Here is a 27,127-nt window from a genome sequence, read left to right as displayed (position 1 = left end):
TGGCTTGCTTAAGTTTCCACCGTTTCCGTGTTTTCTTCTTTCTCTGCCATTCATACTAATCCAAGCAGGAAATTCCATGATGAAATAACCTAATCTGATAATCTGTCCATGTCCGTATTGGTTGAACCGCAGCAACAGCAGCAGAATCTCGAACCACTGGACTATACGAGCCTTCAGAAGGAACTAGCGCTCACTGACAAAATGTGGAAAAAAGTCTGTCCTTCCGAGACGGACGAGGACACTTCCACCTCTGTAGTCTATAGGATGGAAAGCGTGGCGGAAAGAAACTAGAGGAGACAACAGCACCCACTCTTCCTCGTTTTGTCATCCATTCGTTTTCTTGAGTTTACAAGTCTTTGGGATTAGAGAGGTTGTTTGTCTTGTTTTTTTTTGTTTGTTTTTTTGGTTTTTAGTTTTGCAGAGAATTTGTTGGTTTTACTTGAAATGCACACTATTGAGCATGCCAAATACCTTTAAACCCAAAGTGCAATTATTTTGTTACATTTTGGGGTATCAGCAAGGACCCACAATACACTATCAGTATCTGGGTAACAATACAATAATATTGTGATGCATTTGTTGATTGTATCTTGATTCATATATTTACTGTTTTCCCCCACTGCTAGCTAAAATACTTTCTCCTATCCTAGTTTAATGTGAAGAGATATCTAATTTTAATTTATAAGTAAACCATTTGTACATTGAATTCCTGAACCTGTCCTAAACGGCAGCAGTGAGTTTTGGTTGGACTTCTTGAGTGTTCGGGAAACCGGTTTGAAAGCAAGCATTTGTGCAATTTAAAAAATTACTAAAAGGTTTTTAAAGTTATTTCTGATATGTAACCACAAAGACCTCCAGAAAGAATTGTTCTTTACATTTACAATTATTATTTTTTTTTATCTGTACATTATTACATTATTCTTTTTCATCCACCCTTTTTTTTACCCTACTGTGTGATGTCTAAAAGTTTGGTGAATGTGTTGGTAAAATCTGAGACTGTTAAAGTGTTACTTTAATCCTCCAGTTCTCTGGGTTCAATCCAGCAGCCACAATGTTTAATTGTGTTTGTTTGCACACACATACAAAAAATTGTGTTATTTGTAACTTATAAATGGAAAGAATTGTACAAGTACAAACCAAACAAGTGATCAACGCTAACTAGAGCGGAACTAGACGACTATGAACAGGCAGGAAAGATTGTGTGACTAGTGCCTTCACAATGCAAGTTTATCTTGATGTCATCCTGTATTCAAATCATCTGTAACCCAGTTCTCACTTGAATTAAATATTTACTGTAACGGTTTATTGATAACAGAAAAGTTTGTCATTACTTTGTCAGTTTAGGGAATCATTTCTGAATGATTTGAACAAACTGTCTACTATTTAAGCTGACTACTTGAACTTGATGTTTTGTTTTAATATTTTATTTTTAAGAATGTAATGCTGAATTTCAAGTGACTGGCGTTTCATTTGCTCTGTTATAGAAGAGTTGGAATGGATTTTTATGTCTGTCACATGATTTGTTTCAGTTTTTAAAACGAAGTATTAACATTGACATTATGGAATGGTTCTGCGATGTGAATGTGAACTGATATGCACAACTATTTAAAAACCATTTGTTTGTGCCAATAAGATTATCATCTTTAAACAAGCTTGACTTATTTTTATTTATATTGTCATTGTGGTTTACTGTTTTAATAAATGAGTGATCAAAACAAATTTTGTTTTACTTAGTGTGTAGATTTTCTTTATTGCTTTTTTATTTTAAACAATGCAACTGTCAGTTTCGTTAAACTGTCGTTTTGTTTTTTGCAAATTCGACCCTTCAGGCAATGAATGGGGTATATTGGCGATTTGTCGCGTTTATGTCGTCCAAATGTCGTAATGTACCAAAAACGACTCGTCTGTTTTCTTCCAGGTCAAGTCCGTTATCAACCTGCTGTTCGCGGCCTACACAGGGGACGTGTCCGCTCTGAGGAGGTAACGTTACCGCACCGCAAAAAAAAAAAAAAAAAAAATCGGTTTTTTTGCATTTACTGTGCGGATTTTTCGCAGTTTAACTCAATTCTTTTGATTTTATGCCTACTTCATGTGTTTTTTGCCGTAGGTTTGCACTCTCGTCGATGGATATGGAGCAGAGAGATTACGACTCGAGGACGGCTCTTCATGTGGCTGCCGCTGAAGGTAACGTTAGAGTTAACATGATATGATGTTTTTGCTGTTTGTTTCTAGTTGTGACTGACCTTATTTTCTCTCCGCGCTGTGTGGAAACCATGCTAATGTATAATCTATGGTTTTCAGGTCACGCTGAGGTTGTGCGCTTTCTTCTAGAAGCCTGTAAGGTGAACCCGGTGCCCAAGGACAGGTAACGTACGAATCTCAAAAACTAGTAGCGTACGTTAGATCTTTGCGTTTTGTTACGTAAGCTACGTAACTTTAACGTAACCACTTAAACCGCCAAAATGTGAAAGGTATGTCACAAAAGTCCGTTGCAAAACAAATACAGTGCAATTTTATAGTATGTTCTCAAGTTTTCTCTACAAGGTTGTATTTCATACCACTGTATTTCAATGCATTTGTGTGTCAATTTATTATTTTTAACAACTAACCATTAATTTACTAGCAATAATATTATTTCTAGAAATCACTGGAACACTTTCTTCAGTAAAACTTTTTTTAACACTCACAGTGGTTGTACTTTTATAGTACGTTTATAACACAAATTTTATTAGTTATTAACATTAGTTATAAACTATTATACTACTGGGCCGTTGAATGCTTGAATCTGATTGGTTGACGAACGTTCTAAGGTGTGCATTATTTTCAGGGAAACGCACAGCTAAAGTAGTTCCAGGCAGGTCTTGACCGCATTACAGTTCCATATCACTTCGCGTAGTTAACGGTAATAACGGAAAATAGGATACAATTCATAACAAGAAAAAACATTTAGCCGCATGCACTTGATCTGGAATTTTCAGTGTCTAGCTTCACAATCAATGGAAACATGCAGTTTAATTTGAATAAATAAAGTATATAGTCCTATCTATAGGCTAATCAATAGAAAATTAAACTGAATATAGGCTAAATAAATGGATAGTCCTGCAGCACGGATTATTATTGCAGATAATATAACAAATAAATAATTATTGATAGGCCTACTTGTTAAAAGGGCTTTGTGTTTCATTTATTTGGCTAGTCTACTGTCATCTGTCAATAATAGAAAAAAAAAAGAATGAATTCGAATTAATTACAAGGAATTGAATTAATAAATAAATAATAATATTGATGCACATGCTTTTCTGTCTCATTATTGCAACATCTCTCTCTCTAATAATTGCATTAAAACTGGGGACACACTTTAAGGCCGGTTATGAATGTAATTTGATACGTATGACTGATCATGCCCAAACGCGTGTTCAGCGCGTTCAGTCTGTGTTCAAAGCGGTTCAAAGTCGGTGTTTAAAATATGCTGCGATGAAAACAGTCAGAGAATGTGTCAGCTAGTCGTGTGTCCCCAGCATTAGTCTGCTATCAGTGGCTCAGACCTCCGTTACTAACTCTAAAATGACGTTTTGGAATTAGCAACGGTGGCTTTGGATTAGATGCGTAATAAATTAGTCCTACATACAAGAGCGTTTTAATGACAAAAACTTTACAAACGTCTTGAAATACATAATCTGAACAATGTTTCGAGGTGTGGTAACTGTAGTATAAGCGGAATAATTGACTTCAGGCCGTTGAATTATTAGAAAAATAATGCACACCCGAGGTGAACGGCCACTCCGCTTCGCGTCGTGACCGCATTACCACCTCGGGTGTGCATTATTTTTCTAATAATTCAACGGCCTGTCGTCAATTATTCCTTACATAATTAACCATTGTCACAGCTTTGATTGATATAGGTTAATGTTAATAAATTAGATTAGGTAGATCATAAACTAACAATGTTAATGAATTGAACTTACCAAATTTTACCACTGTATTTCAATGCATTTGTGTCAATTTCTTGTGCTTAACTAACCATTAATTTATTAGCAATAATAATATTTATATAAATTACAGATGGAATACTTTCTCCATTAGAAAAATAAATACTGGTGGCAAGTAAAATATTTTGGACATTACTTTTATTTTTAACACACTATCATAGTGGTTGCGGTGAATATATTAATTATTTATCGTTTTCAAATTAACTTACAGCAAAAAAAAAAATATATATGTATATATGTATATAGTAAGTTTTATTAAAATAAGTTTTACAATTTGTTAACATTAGTTAAGTTTATTAATTCGGTATAAACTAATTAACAATTTTTTTTTATCTAGCATTTATTAATGTTAATTAATAAATATAGATTGTTAGAAACTTACTGAGTGTTACCATATTTCATGCTGCTTCATTTCAATGTTTACAATAAGCCATTTACAATGGAAATTTACAGAGCAAGCGCACTGGAGGGTTTAAAAGCGAAATCTTGTTTTTTAAATGATATAAATCAAGTAAAATGTTTTATTTGTTGATCTATGAAGTTTAATTTAATGTCATGAACTGTTTATTTTCAGTGTTTATGCTGTACATTCGCCCATTCGACTTCCATATTAGTTGTTTTGTTTCAATCAAAATGACTTGGCGGTAACCAAACGTGGGGTTTGATCTCTGTACAGGTGGGGCAACACTCCCATGGACGAGGCCATTCATTTTGGCCATCATGATGTCGTAACAATCCTGAAGGACTATCACAACACCTACAGCCCCAAGGAGAGCACCGCCGACAGCGAAAAAGAGACCGCCGAGAAGAACCTGGACGGCCTGCTGTAGAGATGATGTGTCAGAGGTACGCATTTAAGAAGAAAACTTACAAAACGTGAAAAAAAAAAAAAGTGTTTGGCCCCTTTTACTCTGTTTTGTGGTGTGTGTGTGTGTGTGTGTGTGTGTGTGTGTGTGTGTGTGTGTGTGTGTGTGTGTGTGTGTGTGTGTGTGTGTAACCTCCGTTGACATGGTAATTTAGTTTTATCGTAAACTCAGAGGAATGTAGCGTCATAAAGGTCTTATTTAGATGTATATCCATGTAAACATACAATATAATTTCATATACTCAAAACAAGTATATATAAAAAGTGTATATGAACATTCATTTACAGTTTGAGAATCTTCATAGATGATGTCAAATAGATATTTAAGAAAGATATCGTAAGAAACGGCAGCTTGACTGGAGAGGCTAGCATTGAGTGTGATGTCATTTGGATTTATTTTTATATTTTTACCTTTTGCTTTTTCTTTATCCTCTACTTAAGTCTTAACTTGGTTATAAATCAGCAGTAGTTCTTTATGCCTTTTTGATTGTGTATCATCTTGTGAATATGTTTTAAACATGACACTGTTCTTTGAATGTCAAAAATAATTGCACTATTTTATTTTATTATATCTATTTATTTGTCTTTTAAAATATTTTTTAAAATGATAAATTACAGTTGGTAAGTTTTTTTTTTCTTTTTCCAAGTACGTTTTATCAGTTTTACAATTTGTTAACGTTAAATTAGGTATCATAGTAATTAACAATAACCAGGATTAATAAATGCTGTAAAATTGATGCCTATATACATAACTAATGTTAACAAATGAAAACTTATTGTAAAATGTTACCAAAATTACTTTAAAGCACTAAAGGACCTGTACTGTAGGAATTTCCTGCATTGTCTATAACTATATCATCAACAACAACAAAATGTCAATATGGATGATTATTTGGAAAAGTTTTACAAATGACTTGCAATGTTTTAAATTCTGCAAAACTCCAGGATGTGGAAATAGATTTTGTCTTTGCAATTAGACAAACTGCAAGGAATTTACACTTTTAATAAGTCGTTGTCATGTGATTTTGTTTAGCTATCATAGGAAAAAAAGAACCAAGCAAAAATCTGTATATTTCCTATTTTATTCTCAGTACATGGCGAAATGACAAGCAAGGTTGAAAGTTGAAACTAAACAAAAATTGCACTGGTATTAACACTGACTGCAATGTTGAAAATGCAGTCTAAACATGTTGTGTAACTTTGAGAATCTCTTTGGAAACAGTAGATCACATGTCTATAAGCACATGTTGTATGTGCACAAGCACACTGATTTTTTTTTCTGTACGTTTCGGACGACGAAGAGGCGTGCGTATACCTGGAACCTCCAAAGCTCAGTCAGTCTCAATATGTGAATATTTTCTAGAGGGACGCTATTATTGAAGTATTGTAAATGTGTTTTGTAGAGTGTGTGTGTGTGTGTGTGTGTGTGTGTGTGTACATGCTTAACTGGGAAATGTTATTTATTGTATAAAAAAAAAAAAGGAAAGCAACACGAACAAAAGAACAGTACAAACAAAAGTAGGTCATTGATCGTATTTCAATTTGTTCATTTCTATGTGTCGCACTTTAGTTGCTTTGTGTAATTTCTTCTGTTACGTTTTTTTCAGCATTTGTTATTTACTGCTATGAATGTATTTGCATTGTGTTGTGAAATTTCCTTTTACTTTATTATTTAATAAAAAAAATGCTGTAGATGTTCTAGATTTGTTCGAATTTAACGTCAAATCTGATAACTGTATTCCACACAAAAGAATTCTAGATAAAACCAATAAAGACATTGAACACAGATTAAAAGTGTTTTTTACTAATTTTTCTGGTGGTTTCATCTGGAGGATGATATATTTTGATTTTAAGACATCCGTACACAATATTTAAAAAAAAAAAACACTGCTTTCCAGGTATGCTCTCGCCAATATATGTGGGTGTATTTTCGTATTGTTGGTCTATACCAAAAGTTTCTAAGGTGCAAATTTTTAAGGCATTCCAAACAAAATGGATTTCCACCAAAATTTTCTATGATGCCCAAAACAAATCCAGTGCAAAAAGTAGAAACAACAACATAAAGTACATAAAGTGGACTTAATACTAATAAAGCACCTGCAAGTTTAGGAATAGTTCAAGAAAACAAGTCAGAGATTTGTTTTTCCACATATACAGAAACTGTGTTTAGGAAAGTAAACACATAACAGCTTTAATCAGACCTGAATCCCTGCATTTCTTAGTTCTTTCTGGGTGAATCTTACAAAAACACTTTTTTTTTTTTTTTTTTTAAACCCAAAATCTAACAGAAGAAACTTTTTTCTTAAAGAAAAGGAAGCCTATTTTAGGACAATTTGTTGCATTCTTATTTTATTTATTGTATTATGAATTTTTCATGACAGTTCAGCACATTTCCCCTCCCATTCACATAGTTTTTTTTTTTCATTATTCTTATAATGGATTTATTACTGTGATACACTAATTCCATTATATTACAGTAAAAACTTTAGGATTTATTTGATTAAAATCAGCATGAATGAAAGGCATTACAAAAACAACCCTGAGATGTAAATGTTTTTCCATGTCAAATCAATTAAATTAATGATTTGTTTGCATTCTTATAAAGAAACTTGATTAAAATGTGCTTAACTGTCAAAACAAATCTTAGTAGTCCTAAAATAGGTTTAATTTTCTTTATAGAAAATCTAGATTTAACAGTTTTTGTGAAATTCATCCATCTAGCTTTCTCGTTCACTCATTTACTACTCAGCATTTACTTTCTTGGCATTTGCTATCTCGTTTACTACTTGGTGCAACACTAAATGAAGTGCTATTAGTACACAACTTCCCTGCCTTAAAAGTAGCTTTAGTTTTTTAGATTAAGTGCTGAGGTAACAGTAGCGTTACTATGGGGGTTAATTCACTCCGTTTGGTTGTCTTTTAGCAATAGTTGACAGGGTATACAGTGTTTTTGAATAATTTCCTCAACGTTAGAATGAAAGAGAGAGGAATACCAAACCCAATGGCTACACGAATTGCTCCCATTTCATCTGCGCAATTAAAAACACAGAATGATGGAAACATTTCTACTTTTTCGGAGTCATCTGTCATCTTTCAGGTGACTTAAGAGATTAAGTCTGACGGCTGCGATAAAACACACAAAAAAACAATATCAGAATCTCACTCTATGCAGTGCACAATTTATAAATTTAAGTCAAATTGATGATATGCATTTTATAGATTATAAAAAAAGGAATAGTAGTACTCTACCTCCAGTTGGATATCGTATCGGTTCTTGAATAAGGAGAAATGGAGACAATAACTGCAGTTAATATTGAACTATTGGTTTAAAAGATTTTGTAAATATATATATATATATATATATATATATATATATATATTATCATTTTACATACCACCTCCAGCTTCAGCTGATCGAATACCTCAGGTGACATTGGCATGAGTGTGTCATTATAGTCTTGTGGTTTCCTAAAATTCAAACATATTTAAACACACGCAAAAAAAATACATTATAATAAGTCATTATTTTTGCAGTCCTGTGTAGCAGCTCAGAAATATGGAAGCTTGTTTCCACCATGGAAAAAAACAGAAAAAGGCAAGTGCGATCTCACAATAATGACTTTTTTTGTCACAACTGTGATTATATCTCACAATTCTGAGGATAAAGTCAGAATTGTGAGAAATAGTCAGAATTGTGAGTTATAAAGTCAGAATTGCGAGATATAAACCCACAATTGTGAGTAAAAAGTCAGAATTGCAAGTTATAAAGTCAGAATTGAGATATATAGTAAACTCGCAATTGTGAGTTATAACGTCAGAATTGCGAGATATAAAAAGTCAGAATTGCGAGATATAAACTCGCAATTGTGAGTTTAAAGTAAGAATTGCAAGTTACAAACTCGAAATTGCAAGAAAAAAAATTGGAATTGCGAAATATAAACAATTCTGAGAAAACCGTCAGAATTGCGAGTTAAAAAGTCTGAGTTGCGAGAAATAAAGTCTGAATTGCGAGATATAAACTCGAAATTGCAAGTTATAAAGTCAGATTTGTGAAATATAAATTTGCAATTGCAAGTAAAATATCAGAATTGCTGAATAATGATTTATTCACCCTGAAGCCATCCTAGGTGTATGACATTCTTATTTCAGACGAATACAATAGGAGTTATAGCCTATTAAAAAAATGTCCTGGCTCTTGATGACCAAGCTTGAAAATGGGAGTGAATGTCTGTTTGTCTTTGGAAGTCCATCAAAGCGCATCTATTCATGATTAAAGTGCTCGACGCAGCTCTGTGGGGGTTAATAAAGGCCTTCTGAAGTGAAGCGATGCATTCGTGTAAGAAAAATATACATATATTTAAAACTTTATCGACTAAAATAACTAGCTTCCGGCAGAACGCGGTCATTTGTAATTGCGTTGTGCGTCAAGTGTTACTCTTTTGGTGTAAATCGATGCATACAGCCGTTCTGCCGGAAAAAGTTTTAAATATGTATATTTTTCTTACACGAATGCATCGCTTCACTTCAGAAGGCCTTTATTAACCCCCACAGAGCCGCGTCGAGCACTTTAATCATGAATAGATGCGCTTTAATGGACTTCCAAAGACATACGGCCATTCACTGCCATTATCAAGCTTGGAAGAGCCAGGAAATGTTTTAATATAACTCTGATTGTATTCGTCTGAAAGAAAAATGTCATATACACCTAGGATGGCTTCAGGGGGAGTAAATCATGGGCCAATTTTCATTTTTGGGTGAACTATCCCTTTAAGGGGAGACACTACAGGTGAATAGGGTAAAATTGTTACTTACAGATATCACCATCAAACTTTACCAGTTGATTACTTACATGAATAGGAGAAAAAAATGCATTGCAAGTTTTCTGTAATTTTATTTTAAAATATGCTAATGAGGCTATATCTAATTAAATATGCGCTAATTTGCATATATTTTGAAGTGACAAATCTGACCATTGAAAAAAACAAGGTTCAAAATTATTTTTGCATTTTGCTGATATATTCAATGAAAAGACATTTTCATTATGAATATCCCCTTTTGTTACCCTGTAAATCAGAAAATATTGGCAACAGCCTTAAAAAAATTATTTCCGCCCTATTTTTAGGCATAAAATGTCATATAAATCAGGCCAAGAATGATATATCAACAAATCCCTCTGAACAAATCTTCACAATATAGTTAGGAATACGACTGTAAAGTTTGGTGTATGTAGGTGCAACAGAAGTGGAAAATCGTCACTAGGAGTGCAAGAAAAAACTCATTTTGAGAAAACGGCCTTTAAAGATTTTTATGGCAAAATTCCACTAATTTCTATTGAAAGCCATGAATTACAGACAAAAATATGCTTTAGGTCCAAGTAAAATCCATGTATCACACTGTTTAACACCCAAAACTCATTATTGCTTCATCCATCACTGATCATAACATCCAAAACAACACATCAACAGTCCATCACACAGGTGGAATGGAAAAACTAAATACCGGTATCACAGTCCCTCAGGCAGATACATGTTTAGCTGTCAGTGGAGCTGCTGTACCCTCTCCTAGGAGAACTTCCAGCTTCTTTTCTGGTGCTAACTTTGGGAAGTTTTATTATTTTGGCTATTTGTCCAAGATGTAAATCACTTAGTGAAGATACTTTTTCCCAGTGGAGGAGGAAGTGCATCTCTGTCTGACCCAGTTGGTGGTCACTGAGCCTGTATTTAGTCAGGATCTGTCTCTTCTTCTCTGACAGTGTGTACTTTGTTTGCTTTGTCCAATGTTCTAAATATTGATATTTTGAATGATTCATAATTAGTTTTGTTCTGTTGAGTTGTTTTGAACCAGTGCTGAAGGGAGCCTGGTTGGTTAGCTTCACCATCAGCTGTCTGAGGGGACTGTTTTCAGGATTTGGCTTGTGGGTTTTAAGTGCTTTGAAATGTAGTGTCTTTTTGACTTACATTTAGATGTGTTCAAAATGTTACAGCTTGTTCGTAACGCATCGACGCACTATGGTTACTCATTGCGCGGCTCGCGAGCCTCGTGCGGCCCGCCAAGCTTTAATTTGTGGCTCGCATGGCTGTAAAAAATACGGCGATATCATGCAGCCAATCACTACAGATATTTCTTAAAAACATTAAAAATAAGTAGGGCTATAACATAACCCATTACAAACTCAGAGTGTCAGCTATATTACAAATAATTTCGATCGGATTGAAAGAGGTGGTTTATCGAGAGAACATGTAAACACTTGGTCGATTGAGAACCGAAACTGAAAGGACGACGTATGGCTCTCCTACTGACTTGTCCTATCAGTGCGGCTCTCATGAAATAAATTGTGAAGACCCATATGGCATTTCATCATCTTTTGTCTTTGTTGGTAATCCCTTGTGTCTTCTAGCTAATGACAACTGTTTTCGACTTCTCTGAGAGAATTTTACACGCATATCTTTCGACATTTTGAACTACCGCGGAAATGTCAAAGCGCGTCACGTGACAATTCTGGACGAATCACGTTGTCAGAAATTGGCATCAGCCAATGAGATTGCGCATTTCGAGTTAAATCGCCTGGTTTACTTTCATGATTGGTTGGTGATAGAAAGGAAATGACCATATTTGGATCCGACAGCATTGTACAGAAGAGACAGAGCTTTCCAAAGGTGTATGAGATGAAGGGGTACAGAGAGCGATCGCAGAGCAGCGGGATGATTTAGAACGCCAACTTTTGATGAATTTAGGCGAAATCTGCACACTCAAACAGACAAAGTGTAGTAAAATAAAGACCTAAATGTGTATTTTGGACTTTTTCAGCAAAAATCTGAAAGAATACATGTTATTGAAGACAAATAACCCAAAATCTCAAAATTGACCAGTAAAAAAAAAAACAATGTTTTTGCCTGCCGTGTCTCGCCTTAACACTGACTCACATTTCAGAGATGGAGATGAGAGTGGTGCTGATGTATCCCTCGTCTGACTTCTTGTCGACATCCATTGGTTCTTGCTCTGGAGAAACAAAAGACGAAGAAAGAGTAAGAATTTAATTTCTACGTTTTTTAATACATTTATTAATATTTAATGGGATTTTTTTTTTAGATAGTTCACAACTGCGTTTCTTACTCTCGGTAGGTTTGGAATAGTATTTTTTGAAGGCGTCGTCTTTGGGTAAATTGGGATGGAGGAAGCGCAGAGGGTTTTCTGGGACGTTGTCGGCGGCCATCACGCGATAGTTTCGAATAATGTCGGGGAGTGAGACGGCAGAGAGTTCCTTCTTCGTGTAGGGCTCCACAGAGCGAATCTGCGGCTCTTCTAAACCAACACAAAGCCAAACACAGTAATGAACAATACATTTACTAAAACGGATTTGATTTCAAGCCAAAGTAAAAATCTAAATGTTGACGTTTTGATATCAAAAATCCTTTTTTTTTTATTTGCTTTCATTTAATCGTTTATTGTTCCACAGCATGTCAGAAGGGAGGAGCGTCTCACCGTTTGAGTCATGTTGGATCCAGCTGAACGTGATTGCTCCGTCGCGGTTGCTCTCACTGAAGCGCAACAGAAACGTACCGGGAGCTTTGTCATACAGCAGAGCTTTAGTACGGTCCTTGGTCACAAACCCCATTATACACCTGTGAGAGATGGACAGTGTTAAAGCAATATTCCCACTTGACCAACAGACTCCCAATGTGCCAGACTCCCAAAGTTTATTAACTCGTTCCCCACCATTGACGGAAATAGTTTTTCCGTATTTTCACTGTTATACGGTAGGGGGCGCTATATAATATTCTGAAAGAGTACAGAATCTCCTGATCAAAACACATGCGAAGAAGAAGCAGAAACAAGTGATAGCATGTGTAAGCATATGCATATGTAAAATAACTCGATCACCAACATTAAACAGCATATAAATCAAAACTGCCTAATGTTACAGAATGAAATGTCATACAAGGACGAGGTACAGGGCTGTAGAGCTTTGAGGGTGTTGATGGACTCGATCTACTCCATCTATGTTTTTTTGAATTTCTGAATTCAATCTGGATGTAGTCTTTGGCAAAAACGTGATTTTCTCATCTTTTTGCTCAAAATGTCGTTTTTATGAAACTTAACCACATTCAAGTGTTGATAAAAAAAAAAATCCATTAAGCTAGAATAAAATGGGTTTTTGTATAAAAGCAGAGGGTCTTTTGATATATTGCATGGTTGGCTGACAACTTTTTTTCAAAAACACTGGCAGGGAAAGAGTTAAAGGTGGTATCAGCGATTTCAGGCCCAAACATAAATTATCAAATTCATCTAATATTTCGCTAGCTGCCCGCCCCATAAGCATGCTGTCAAAAAAACGTGTCTCTCTAGGTAGCCTAGGCTCTGAGATCTGCACACAAAAACAGTTGGTATCAACATCACTCAAAACCAAAATGAATAGTGTTCCAACCAATCATCGACAGGGGCGGGTGTTGTGAGGTTTTGCGCTCGTGCACGGCTGCCAATGACGGCTGCACGCGAAAAAACCTCACAACACCCGCCCCTGTCGGTGATGGTTGGAACACTATTTGTTTGGGTTTTGAGTGTTTGGCTAAAACGGGTGAAAACAACTGTTTTTGTGTGCAGATCTCAGAGCTTAGGCTGCCTACAGAGACGCGTTTTTTTGACGGCATGCTTATGGGGCGGGCAGCTAGCGGATCGATAAGTAAGATTAGATGAATGTGAACATTTATGTTTGGGCCTGAAATCACTGATACAACCTTTAATATAAATGCATGTTTTTACTAAACATAGGGGGGAAAAATTGAACCTGTTACAGGTTAAATTATGTATTTATTTGTTTATTTAACCTGGAACTTTTTCTTGTTTAAAGCATAAATCTAACAAAAAAAATATATTATTTATGTCCCATTTTAGTTTTTATTAATATTTTGAATTTGCTTTTATATTTTCGGATTTAGATTTACATTTTTTGTCATATTGTTTCAATGTGCTTTTGTAATTTTTATTAATATTACTATTATTTTTAGTTTTAGTTATTTATTTCCAGTAAGTATGTTTTGCCAAAGCAACATTTCTCATTTTAGTTTAAAGTTCTTCGTCAAATATTTATATTTTCAGTTTTCATTTTAATTTTAGTAAAAAAAAATGTGTAAACTGTTATGTGATATTGTCACTTTTATTAGTTTTTGTTCTTTTTAAATATTAATATTTAGTTTATTTATTTCCAGTTAGTAATTTTAGTACTTCAACTTCAACTTTTATAAGTTATTTGCCAAGGTAACATTTCTAACTTAAGTTTAGTTTAGTCTAGTATTTTTGTTGTGTGCTTTTGTCTTCTTTTTTGTCATTTTATGCAAATATTACTATTTAGTTAAAAAAATATATTTTCATTTCCAGGTAGTAATTTTAGTGATTCAACTTCAATTTCAACTTATTTCAGTTAGTTGCCAAGGCAACATTTCTCATTTTCATTTACTTTCAGTTTTTTATCTAATATTTATATTTCATTTCAGCTTTATTTAATAAATTTTTTTTTTTTTTTTAAGTTAATAGACTTAGTTCTAGTTAACGATAATATAACCCTGATATGTGAAATATGGTACCGTAGATGTCCAAAATGGTCACGTTAGTTAGCTGGTCTACCTGGTTGATCTTAACCCCAACAGCATGTGATCAAGATGTGATCATGTGATTCTAGCAGAATTTTCATAATCTAAACATGTAAATTCTTACCCATCATCCCACAGACTCAGCAGGTGTCTCTTTATAAGATCCAAAATGGCTTCAATCCACAACCAGAAGGTGAAGTTCTTCTCACTGCCAGACTACATCATACACAAGACTCAAATCACTTTTAACAATCATGGGTAACAAAACTAGGGCGCTCAATCCAGAAGATGTGACCTAATGGCTAAACGTAAACAAATAAATAAAAATATATAGTATAGAGACCAACCTTACAAAATCTATTCCAAGGAATATGAGCTTCAGGATCCATCGCCGCTTTAGGACCTGTGGGCCAAAGTTCACAAGCTTGTGCATTTAGTTAATTTGTTCCGACAGAATCAGCCACTCAATGGCAGACAAGTAGCAATCACACTCACCCAGCAGTTTAGCTCCCAGCATGCTCAACTGTTCTTGATTAAGACCTCTTTTGGTGATGGAGGAGAACTGCCAGCTCAGCACCTCCGCTAGGTGACCCCAAGTGGCTGAAGGAGGAGTGACGAAGAACGAAAGGTTCTGGAGAAGAAACGGCAAGTCAGAACCTGTGCGAACACGCCCTGCAATCTATTTTGTGTTGACGTAAGTAAAGCTCATTTCTACTGCCGAAACTTTACAAGAACATGGGCGTTGATGACTTATCTTTGAATTTGCTTTTATTTTTATATTTTATTTTTTAGTTTGTTTGTGCTTTTGTCATTTTTAGTAGATTTTGTTCTTTTAAAAAATATTTCTATTTAGGTTCATTTTTATTTCAGTTTTAGTTTTTTATTTATTTTCAGTGAGTAATTTTAGTGCTTAAACTTATTTAAGTTATTTGCCAAGGCAACATTTCTCATTTTTTGTTCAGTTTTAAGTTTTTCATTTGATATTTATATTTTCATTTTTCATTTTCGTTCAAGTTTTAGAAATATTTTAAAAAGAAAATTACAAAAACACATAACAAAATTACTATTTAGGTTTAATTTATTTTATTTCAGGTTTTATTTATTTCCAGTTAGTAATTTAAGTGCTTCAACTTGAACTTATTTCAGTTATTTGCCAAGGCAACATTTCTTACATCTAATAGTAAAAGTTTTTACATCTAATATTTATATTTTCAGTTTTTGTTTCAATTTTAGTTTAAGTTTTAATAATTTTGTTATGTGCTTTTGTCATTTTTATTAGTTTTTGTTCTTTTTAAAAATATTTCTATTTAGGTTTAATTTTATTTATTTCAGTTTTACTTTTAGTTTGGTTTTCACTTGTATTTATTTCCAGTTAGTAATTTTAGTCCTTCAACGTATTTCAGTTGTTTTTAAAGGCAAACATTTCTCATTTAGAAGTTTTTCCATCTAATATTTATATTTTTTGTATTCATTTAAAATTTTGTTTAGGTTTGTTATGTGCTTTTGTCGTTTTTATTTGTTTTTGTTCTTTTCTATTTAGGTTTAATTTATTTTATTTCAGTTATTTCAATTCTAGTGCTTCAACTTAAACATATTTTAGTTATTTGCCAAGGCAAAATTTCGATACATTTTGTTTAGTTTCAGTTTTTTATCATATATTGATATTTTCAGTTTACATTTTAATTTATTTAATTTTGTGCTAAATCTGTTATGTGCATAACATTAGTGTTGAGGAGGACTAACCTTTGGTTCAGAGGTCAGCATGTTGTACCACATGATGGAGGCCCATCCACTGGGTAGCTGACTGACGTTGGAGATCACGACTATGGGCAGAGATGTAGCCTGAAGATGGAGAGAGAGAAGAAAGTTGATGATGATCATGATTTGGTGGTTTATGTTTCGAACTCTGTTCTTCTGAAGGATCTTCTGACCTCAAAGTTCATGACCAGTCCAGACCAGCAAAGCTCAGCCTCAAAGGCGATGGAGTGAAGTTCCTCCGTGACGATCAGAGGGCCCTGCCAAACATTTAAGAAACAGTTTAGCCAAAAAAAATACATTTGTTCAAACAGGTTTTAAAGTTTGAACACGCAGAAGCTCAAATGAGATTCAGAGCTACAGCAGAGGGGACACTTGAATTTCTGTTTCTTTCTTACACAGATCGATCGTATGACTTCAGAAGACGTGGAAAATAGAACACAAGAGTTATGGACTACTTTCATGATACTTTTATGTGATTTTTGGAGCTTTTCCACAGAAGAAAGTCATACAGCTTTGAAAAGACATGAGGGTGAGTAAATGATGACAGATTTATGTGAACCCTCTCTTTAAGACTGAAGAAAGACCATCACTGAAGAAAAGTCACACAGAAAAGTATTTTGGACAATCTTAAGAAGTATACAATAGATGTTTGGGCTCAGTAATTTATAAGAAATTAATTACTTTTATTCAGCAAGGAAGGACACATTAAAGGGATAGTTCACCCAAAAATGATCATCATTTACTCTCCCTCAAGTTGTTCCAAACCTGTATGATTTCCTTTCTTCTGCTAAACACAAAAGAAGATATTTTAAAGAAGGTTGGTAATTAAACAGTTGCTGGTCCCCATTGACTTCGACTTTCTTCAAAATATCTTCTTTTGTGTTCAGCAGAAGAAAGAAAGTCATACAGGTTTGGAACAACTTGAGGGAGAGTAAATGATGACAGAATTTTCATTTTTGGGTGAACTATCCCTTTAAAATGATCAAAAGTGACAGTAAAGACATCTTACAAAAGATTTCTATTTAATTCAGCTTGAATCACAAGAATAAATTACATTTTAATATATACTCTCATAGAAAACATTTCATTTAAATTGTAAAAATATTTCTGTAATTTTTGATCAAATAAATGCAGCCTTTGTGAGCACAAGAGACTTAAGCATTACTAAAAATCTTATCGAGCTCAAACTTTTTAACGGTAGTGTAAAGACCGAACCCTCACCTCACTAGTTCTGTTTCCGGTAACTTTCTTCTCTTTCAGTTGCTGTGAAGTAAAACGAATATTGTTACTATTACTTATTTGACTGAATTATACTTTTTAAACTGGAGCTACAGTATAATTTGCTCTGTTTTTCTTTTCACTTTACCAGATGACGGAATTCTGCAGCCATTCCATTGGACTCCTCCATGTTCATCACCTTCATGGCTGTTCCCAAAATGTTGAACATCCGAAACCTGAAACAGGAACATAGCTAAGTAAGCAGAATAATATTAAAGGGATAGTTCACCCAAAAATGAACATTCTGTCATCATTTACTCATCCATATGTTGTTCCAAACCTGTACGAGTTTCTTTCTTCTGCTGAACACAAAAGAAAGTTGGTAATCAAATGGATGACGGCACCCATTGACTTCCATAGTATTTTTTCCTATTATGGAAGTCAATGGGTACCGTTTACTGTTTGATTACCAACTTTCTTTAAAATCTCTTCTTTTATGTTCAGCAGACGTAAGAAACTCATACAAGTTTGGATCAACATAAGGGTAAGTAAATGTTGAAAGAATTTTGGGTGAACTATCCCTTTAATTCAAGTGGGATTCAACAAATTTAAAAACTGAATTTAAGGAACAACTCAGCAAAAAATGTAGATTCTGTCATTATTATCTCACACTCGCTTTTTTGTAGTGGACTTTATATTTTTTTCAATCAACTGTTGTTGTTTTTCAAGACCTTCGTGACAAACATTTTAAAATAATATCATATTTTATGTTCCACAAAAAGGAAAACACACAACAATGACATGAGGGTGAGTAAATGATAACAGATTTTCATTTTTAGTGGAACTCTTCCTTTATTATGGTATGCAAAGGAAATTATGTAAGACACACCCTTTCCGTTTCTCAACGATATCCCTGGAAGGCAAAAAGAGACTCGTGTTAACACAAAAAAACACATGCAAGTAATCTACAGGCAAAAGAAAGTATCTATGACTTAAGGTGGAGATAAGGTTTGCAAAATACTTACTTATCAAAATGGACTTTCACTCGAACAGTGTGGTTGAATTCCTGAAGTTTTATGAGCAGCCTGGAGCACAAAACATGAGATTCATCATTCATCATCTGAACATTAACTGGCTTCTACTTCCAGAGAAGTGTGAATCATCTGCCATATGTTTAAACTTACCGTAATTTGAGAGTGAACAGAACACCCGTCTTCAGCACCAAAGGTCTTTGTAGTTGGGTCGGCATGCATGGCTGTCTCTCGACTACCATGGAGCTGAAAACATGCAATCCAAAATTATTCATTGTCAGCGACACATTTCAAAGGCCCCGATATACTTCAAGCGAAATCCAAGAAAACATACAGAATAAAGGTTTAATATTCATAGTTTAGCACATTTCAAGACTAAAATCAAGTGACGTTTTTTCCTCTAGCTGCACTTCTCCTCAGAATAACCCACAGAATAACCAATCAGCTGCAACCTTGCATCTTGACATCATAAGTAGATGACTTTCTTAGTTTTCTGCTTTATTTTCTTATACTTCAAACAAAATTGAAGAACAAACAGGTGTGAAGTAACTTCAAACAAAATCAGTCCAAAACAAAGTTCGTTCGGAGTTCAGTTCCAGAAAAGTTGGTAAACACCTTTGAACTACCATTGGTCCATGACGGTTATGTAATAAGTGGGTGTGGCTCTGAGGCTCTGCCTTCTTTGACATGGAAATATTCCACAATTAAAGGAGAACTCCGGTCAATTTTAACATTGAGCTCATTTTTTTGTACATTTGGAGTGCTGTCAATACAGAGAACAACGACAAAAATCGGTGTTGCCTACACCGTGTTATCCTCTTTTTAAAATTTGCACCCTGTTGACTTCAGTGGGGCAAGTTTTAAATCTGCTTTTAGCCTCTTAACATCCTTGATGTGTCATTACAAGTGCACGGGTCATGTAAGTGATTCCTTCGGAGTGAACGCGGGTCAATCTGACTGCAGTAGATGTGAAAGATATAAATAAAAATGATGTTTATTCAGCCAGCGCACATACCTGTATTTACATCCTGTTTTCGGTAGAAGTCCATAGTAATCGATTGTCGAGTTCACGCGCATGATCATAGGTACTAAACCAATGTGCGTGAACTCGACAATCGATTACTATGGACTTCAACCGAAAACAGGATGTAAATACAGGTATGTGCGCTGGCTGAATAAACATCATTTTTATTCATATCTTTCACATCTACTGCAGTCAGATTCACCCGTGTTCACTCAGAAGGAATCACTCACATGACCCGTGCACTTGTATTGACACATCAAGGATATTAAGAGGCTAAAAGCAGGTTTAAAGCTTGCCCCATTGAAGTCAACTGGGTGCAAATTTTAAAAAGAGGATAACACGGTGTAGGCAACACCGACGTAGATGGAGTTCTCCTTTAAGGTATTTCAAACTTCACCCCTAAGCAAAGAACGAAAAAGAACTTCGCCGTGAGTATATCGGGGCTTAAAAAGCAAAGAAGTGCTCTTACTTTGTGATTAAAGTTTTGAGGTTTAACATGATCCTGTCTTCCAGGGTGCTTTTGCTCTGGGTGATGGGATCGGTTTCGTATGTGAACTTCTGCTCCAGCTCCAGAAGTTTCTTGAGCTGCTGCCTGAGCTGAAGCAGAGATTCTGCGATAGAGGTAAACCTGAGGGGGAAAAACAAACAAAACTCAATAACATATGACTTAAAGTGCGGGCCATGATTTTGTAAGGCATCGCCACATTAAAGGTCCATTGACAATAGTTGCAATAATTTAATAAGCCAATATTTCAACGCAGAAAAGGTCCATAAAATTTGGCATGCAAAAAAGGTTGTCTATTGTCAACGGCGTAACGATGTATGGAGAGCATTTCTGGTTAGTGCAGAAAATTCGCACAACCAATTTGTCAAGTTGCGAAATCGGTCAGGAAATCTTTCGCCCTCAGACAAATTTCCCATTTGTGGGATTCCTATTGAAATTAAAGGATTTTGTCAGCGACAAATTCGCCATTCCACAATAAATGTAACCGCACCATTTTGCTATTCGTAATCAACAGTACACAAAATGTGTAAAAATACATATTGTACATTCAAAATATGATCGATACTTTGGATTATTTGACGCCCCTAGAACTATGAGAGTTGGTCGTTATGACATTGTGATCATTCTGGTTTAAAATATTTCCATCACGCTGTGTAGCTCCGTTTTTACATTTAAGAACAACAAAACAACTTGCATATATTGCTAGTATTGCTACTCTATATGTTTATAAGGAAAATATTAATTAATTTGTGGTTTGTTACCAGTTTTGCAGCTGGTCCAAGCAGACATTGCTCAGCCCACCGATGCAAGCCATCTGTTGTCGGCGCCTCCATTCGGCCAGTTCTGTTGAGATCAGCTCAAAGATCACCGGATCCATAAGGTTCGACACCTCAGACATCTGACCAATCACATTCTACATGGACACAAACACACACAGAGTTGAACGCAATGGCTTCTTTTCACTAACCAAAGTAAAGGCTGATGGATCTCCAATGTTCTCACCTCTCTTGTGGTGTGGAGTTTCATAAACATGGCGCGGATGGTCAGTCTCTCCCGATTCAGGTCTTCCACCGAAATGGTCCCGTTGAGTTCCTCTGTTAAACAGACGTACAAGCAATACTGAGTTTCTGTACTTGTGGAAAAACAGCTAGTTCTGACTTAAGTTGTGGTCACTTTTATTATTGTTTGTTGAATTTTTGCAATCAAAATGAGTTTCTATGCTTATCGTGAAAAAATAGCTAGTTCTGGCTTAAGGCGCGGTCACATTTACCATTGTACAGTGATTTCCCGCTGGCGAAATCCACACGATTGGGAATTTTGCGTAAGGGCGAAAGACAGATAACAAATTCAATTTGGTCAGGCGAATTCGCTGCACTGACCAACAGAAAGCTGCTTGGTTTCAAAGTGACTTCTTTTGTGAATATGCATCGCTACACTACTGACGATAGACAATTTTTTGCTTGAGAAATTTGCAAATGTGACCACACCAAGTATGCTGCACAAGTCCTGAAAAGTGAAGCCATAGCATTTTTTCGCCCCCCTCCGGTGGCTGGCTGCATTATAGGTCTTAAAGGGCACCTATTATGCCCCTTTTCACAAGATGTAAAATAAGTCTCTGATGTCCCCAGAGTGTGTATGTGAAGTTTCAGCTCAAAATACCCAACAGATCATTTTTTACAGCATGTTTAAATTGTCATTTTTTGGGGCTCAGAAAAACGCACTGTTTTAGTGTGTATCCCTTTAAATGCAAGTGAGCTGCTGCTGGCAGCCCATAGGGCGGAGCCTCACGAGCTCGCGCTTCAGTCAGGACAATCTCATCTGATAATATCAAAACAGAAACTCTCAGTAACGCTGTTGATTTCGACCCAGTTCGGACAATAATGCCCACGGAGCCAGAGATTATTTGCTGTATAGAGATAGAACAGGTATCGTTTAGTCATCTGTTTTTATCCACTAATACAAGCCTGCTGTAGCAAAACCCATCCGAATGATGACCAAAATATACTGATGAGTTCAATGAAGTTTATTGTACATCACACAAAAGATGAAGCGTTAGTTTTACTCCAGAGAATCTCTGTAAGAGCTACACAGTGCACAATAAAGTCTTATCCATAAACTCTCTCTCTCTCTCTCCCTTTCATTGTCATCAACGCACACAGCGAAGTACACAAAACACTCGTTACAACCAACCAACAGTAAACAAATATATACACACCTTTTCAGTGGGTGCTTAATAAACTGGAAAAACGACTCGATGAGCTATAAAGTGCGCGCTCTCACTTTCATTTCTGCCGTGATCAGTAACGTTAGGCCTGTCGCTCCGGAGACTGTAAGCTTGATCTAGAACAGTACAGATCCATCCTCGAGTAACAACAGGAGTAAATAAAGACTGCTTAGTTCATTCTTACATCCAACAACAAAACACCTCAATCGCTTAGGAGACATTCTTTTCTACAGCTACTCCGGCGTCGAAACACTGGCGGACTCTGTGTCCAGCTCACTCAGGGCGGGTCTATGCTCAAACTGTAGTGTCAATCAACAGTCGTGGGAGGGGCCTGTGCAAAGTGACGTCACATTGCACCGAATCTGAGAACAGCTCGTTCTGAGACAGTGGTTATGATTTATGGAGATTTTAAAAAAAGCACTGGGTGGATTTTTATCATTATAGGGTGGTTGTGTACACACACTGCCAACACACATAACCAAAGATGGTTTCAACCACCCAAAGATGGTTTCTGTTAATCTAGGTAGTTCTTATCACGCAGACGTATGTGCAATGTTCATTTTCGAAATAAGTTTAGTTTTAGTTATTATTTGATGCTATAAAAACGGAGTGTAACGTCATTATTGACAGCTGTGCCTGCGAATGAGTTTGCGGGAGCGGGAGTGTGGGCGGGACCTTAATACCGCAGCTTGATACCGCGCAGTCTCTGGCTCCAAACAACGTAATTGACAAAGACCTTGAGTTATTTTGGCTTCCATTTTTCTACAGTGGAAAGAAGGGGAGACATCTTTTTTTTTTTTTTTACAGTCTGTGGACCACACGTTTAATCAAACTCTTTTCGACTACAAAGAAAGCATTTTTCAATCCCGTTACCTCTGCTTTGAAGAGTTTTGCTCTTGAAGTCGTATTCGTCTTGCAGATCTTCCAGATTTTTGATGATCTGCTCGGTGTCCTAATCGGAAATAGAAAAAAAAAAAGATTTCTCAGACGACTTGACAAGGAGAATGTTTTGTTCGATGGTCCACTTCCGACATTCTTCTAACTATAAGTAACTTTGCAACTACATGTCAACTGACTCTCATTAGAGTATTAGAAGACTGGCTGCTTAATATTTGCTAAGACTTTATTTTGATGCTCCCCCAATAGACATTCTTCTGACTATCAGTAACTTTGAAACTACGTCAACTTATTCCACTAACCCGAACCCTAATAGTCTACTAACACTCTAATGAATGTAGTTGAGGGAATGTAGACATGTAGTTGCCAGGTTACTTGTAGTTAGAAGAATGTCTAAAGTGGACAACCAAAATAAAGTGTATCCAACATATCTTGCAGTTGCGACAATTTTTTGTGTGTATACATCACCTGTACTTTATTCTTTATGTCTTTCACCCTTCCGTCCATTTCTCGATGTTTCTCCACGATCATGTCGTTTTGAGTGCTCTCGGTTCGATTCTGCAACGAAATACTAATTACTAACTTCATTCCTTTTGTGTTTTACAGACGAAAGAAGGTTATGCAGGTTTGGTGAGTAAATGAATTTTTGTTTTTGGTTAAACTATTCCTCTAATAATAGAACGTCACACCTACAAAAGGGATCTAAATGTCATATTGACTTAAAATATGTTTAAATCTAAGGTTTAGGTGGTGGAGATCAGTGGTTGTCATTTATTAATTACTGACCTCTGACATTTGGGCAGCGGCCAGAATCTTCCTTTCTTCGCTAAGGTTCCTACTGATGATCATAGCCATGGAAACCGGATCGTCTTGGAAGAGGTTCTGGAAAACAAGGTTCAAATTAACTAAAAGCGACACAACACTAAAAGGAAACGGTCATGTAGCCAGTTGCAGTCAGTCACCTGCAAGTTCCTCTTGATCTTGCGGATGTTGTGCTGGTTCAGGAAGTCTTTCTCCATCGCGAAGCGGCTGTGTTGGTGATCTAACTGGGTCAAAAGATCATGAAACCTCACGGTGGCCAGGGACTCGTTCTCCACATTAGCCACATGCTCCCTTTGGGGAACAAAGAACAGAGGATTTACGTCAACTAAAGTTGAGACTGGTTTGAATTCTATTTTAGTACAATTCCTATAGTTGTACCTATATAATCCCTCTTATTGGGATGACAATAAAATAAGAAAGTTAAGATGTTTACAGTAAGATGATAAAGACATATAAAATAGTCAGTAGTTATCACTGCTACACTTTGTTTAGCAATAATAACTGCAGTAAGTAATTGTATATGTTGTGCTGACTCTTATTTGTCTTCTTAAACAGCTGATACGGCAGTATTTACCTCTCTGTTGCCCCCACCAGCTCTGGAGGACCCATGATTCCTATATATGATGTTACCGCAGATAAAATGTATTCTACTTCTGAAATCTGATAGTTAAAGGTGCAGTAAGCGATTTCTAAGAAACACTGCTGAAAGTGGATCGGGCCGAGCACTAAAACACACTTGTAGCCAATCAGTAGTAGGGGGCGTATAAACTCATAAGGGGGAGGTGCCTGTTTGTGGATTTAGGGGCGGGGCTATCAAGATAGGGGTGTGATCCTTTTGGGTAAGGGCGTGTTTGTTTTGGTGATTTCAAATCGCTTACTGCACCTTTAAGGTCAGGAATCGGATATTTGTCAAAATTAACATTTCTATTCCGCTTATCGATTCCTGTGTGCACCTTTTAATGTGGTTTTAAACCATTCAAGTGCAATAAGATGAGAAAGAGATCTCAATTTGGCATTCGCGCTCTGTTTTCTGTGCTGGGCACATCCAGAGCGTGCGCACAAAAAGCCGCCTCTCGTATAATGTTGAAATTTTAATTAATAATAAAATGAATGACCTAATTCATTTTAATAATGGTATTCTAAATACCTTTACAAATGTCTATGCACATTCAAATATTTCTTCAAATAATTGTTATATTTTAATAAATATTAACTTGCACTTAAAAAGAAAAAGATTTATTATGAAGACTTTGTTGAAAATCAAGGGGTTGAGCTTCTGGGCGGTGTGTCCTTCACCCGGGGTTGTGCACATATAGCCATATTAATCATAAAATCATTACTATATTAGCATTGTTATTGTTTGGAGGATTGGGAGGAGAGGAGAATAGGGGGACGAGAGAAAAGCTAAAAGATTTAAGTTAAATTACTGAATACCTCAAAACACTCAACACCCCCTAAGACATATATTTCAAATTATATGGTCTTTCTTTTTTTCTTTCTTTTTTTGTCTATTCTTATATTGTTGTTTATCTGTGTTTTGTTTTCGGGGGGGGGGGGGGGGGGGGGGTTGGTTGATATGTCTATTTTGTAAAATTTCTGTATATATTCCTGCAATAACAACAATAAAATAAGAAAATCAACAGGTTGCCTACTCTAGTTTAGCATTATTATACTTGCAGGAGATTGTGGTTATGTGTTTGATATGGTTATAAAGCTAAAGAAGGTATAAAATCTTTCATCCACACCAGTCGTGGCTTTCTATCCAGCTGCTGAGGTACTGCCGGATGGCCATTGGAAAGTTGTCATCGTACAGTTGGTCGACCTGTTCCAAAAACTTTGAATCAAGTTGTTGAAGCTCCAACCACTGACTCATTTCTGCGTCTCTGTGGGCAGAGAGGTAAAATAACTGAAGATAAGTGTTTGGTAAAGGATTGGCCACAGTGAATAACTGACTGCATAATCAAAATTTTCTTGCAGAAATCAAAGTAAAATGAAGGCGGAAGACAGCAGCAGACATACATTTCTTTGCAAGATGAGGAGATTTCAATTTAGGCACGGACATTTTGAGGTATTTGTGCTGTGTGTGTTTCTAACCTAGTAGCTACTAACAGATTTGCCAAAACATTTTGCAAGAAAGATATGTAAAAAATTAAGTAAATACTATTTCATATTATTATTATTAAAAAATACTAAATGTTTTCTTGTAGGCCAAAGATTAGGTTTAGTCTGTAGTGATTGTGTGTGTTTGTGGAGTTCGAAGACAGAGAAACATGTAATAGATTTTATATTATTAGTCTATAGTAGGTATAACTTAAAAAGAGTACAATAAGAATAACATTAACATACATTAGGTTAAATATGCATATGTCTTTACTGAACATTAGTGTTGTCAAAAAGACTTTGTAGAATTTAAATTATTAATAATATGTATATATTTTCACGTGTATGTAGAGTTTGGCAGTATTGTTTTTGTATAAATCATTTTTAGAGGCTTAATATAAATACAAAAGACGTCTATGGCACGTCCTCATTCTGATAGCTTTGGGAAACGTGGGTGGGTGCATGTATGAGGGGTGTGTGTGTGTGTGTGTGTGTGTTAAATTTTTTTTTTAAATGCTCAGCAAATTTTATCCTTCTGTATAAATTGGAATCAATCCATAATAATAATAGTAGTAATAATAATAATATAGTTACGTTGAAAGATAGTATCATTATTTTAGTATAACAGAATCGCATGAACACATAATAGCATGATATTGTTTTGCCTGCATTCAGACCACATGTAAATAGATCCGTTTACATATGGCCTTGTGTGTATAAATGTCCTTTATGTGTTTTTTCCATTGCTTTCTTAATAGTAACTAAAATCCTCAAATAACATGTGAAATCTTAGGATTACACGCATGAATACCACGAAGTAATCAAACGTGAGATCAAACTTCCTGTAATATATCAAGCAGAAAAATGATGAATGCGGAAATTAAAGTTATTATTTTGTTACTCACCCCCAAATGTTCTCCAAACACGGTGAAAGTAAGAATCCGCAGATGTAAGTTTGATGTGTCTTCTATAGCAGCAGAATAATGCGGAAGAACAGGCAAGTTCCCTGTTATTGTCGATTTGTTATTTTAGCCTTTCCAGTAGATGTCCGACTTCTTCTGCGCGAGTAGCACGCGTGTGTGTGTTTGAGTGAAAGCTAGGTCAACC

At 35.5% G+C, this 27,127-nt stretch overlaps 2 protein-coding genes across 6 annotated transcripts in view; one reads left to right on the top strand and one right to left on the bottom strand.

The window, feature by feature from the left end:
- The window catches only part of glsa (glutaminase a), a 22,196-nt gene extending 15,555 nt beyond the window's left edge, over positions 1–6,641 (top strand). For 2 of the 5 annotated variants that reach the window (XM_081385205.1, XM_081385208.1), the window contains exons 15-18: positions 1,919–1,980; positions 2,108–2,184; positions 2,302–2,365; positions 4,666–4,944. In XM_081385205.1, coding sequence (XP_081241331.1) covers positions 1,919–1,980; positions 2,108–2,184; positions 2,302–2,365; positions 4,666–4,819 — 357 coding nt within the window. In that variant the 3' untranslated portion in view covers positions 4,820–4,944. Of the gene's footprint in view, positions 1–132; positions 1,729–1,918; positions 1,981–2,107; positions 2,185–2,301; positions 2,366–4,665 lie in introns of those variants that run through there. The other 3 variants (XM_081385207.1, XM_081385206.1, XM_081385204.1) reach the window with 2 other exon arrangements.
- stat1a (signal transducer and activator of transcription 1a) lies at positions 6,639–27,127 on the bottom strand. Its single transcript, XM_081385203.1, has 25 exons — positions 26,926–27,127; positions 25,666–25,803; positions 24,061–24,211; positions 23,885–23,980; positions 23,567–23,656; positions 23,075–23,153; positions 20,980–21,071; positions 20,739–20,890; positions 19,942–20,100; positions 18,602–18,694; positions 18,443–18,502; positions 18,307–18,330; positions 17,566–17,653; positions 17,421–17,462; positions 16,373–16,456; positions 16,185–16,283; positions 14,937–15,072; positions 14,789–14,844; positions 14,566–14,657; positions 12,337–12,476; positions 11,968–12,156; positions 11,778–11,853; positions 8,250–8,322; positions 8,104–8,127; positions 6,639–7,977 (listed from the first exon to the last, which is right to left on the bottom strand). Exons 2-25 carry the CDS (start codon positions 25,791–25,793, stop codon positions 7,957–7,959), a joined length of 2,244 nt encoding a protein of 747 aa, XP_081241329.1. The 5' UTR covers positions 25,794–25,803; positions 26,926–27,127; the 3' UTR covers positions 6,639–7,956.

Source organism: Scardinius erythrophthalmus, assembly GCF_964197995.2.
Source record: "Scardinius erythrophthalmus genome assembly, chromosome: 14".
In the NCBI taxonomy this organism is placed as follows: domain Eukaryota; kingdom Metazoa; phylum Chordata; class Actinopteri; order Cypriniformes; family Leuciscidae; genus Scardinius; species Scardinius erythrophthalmus.
The sequence above is the reverse complement of the archived record's forward strand: the minus strand, read 5'-3'. Positions and strand labels throughout refer to the sequence as shown.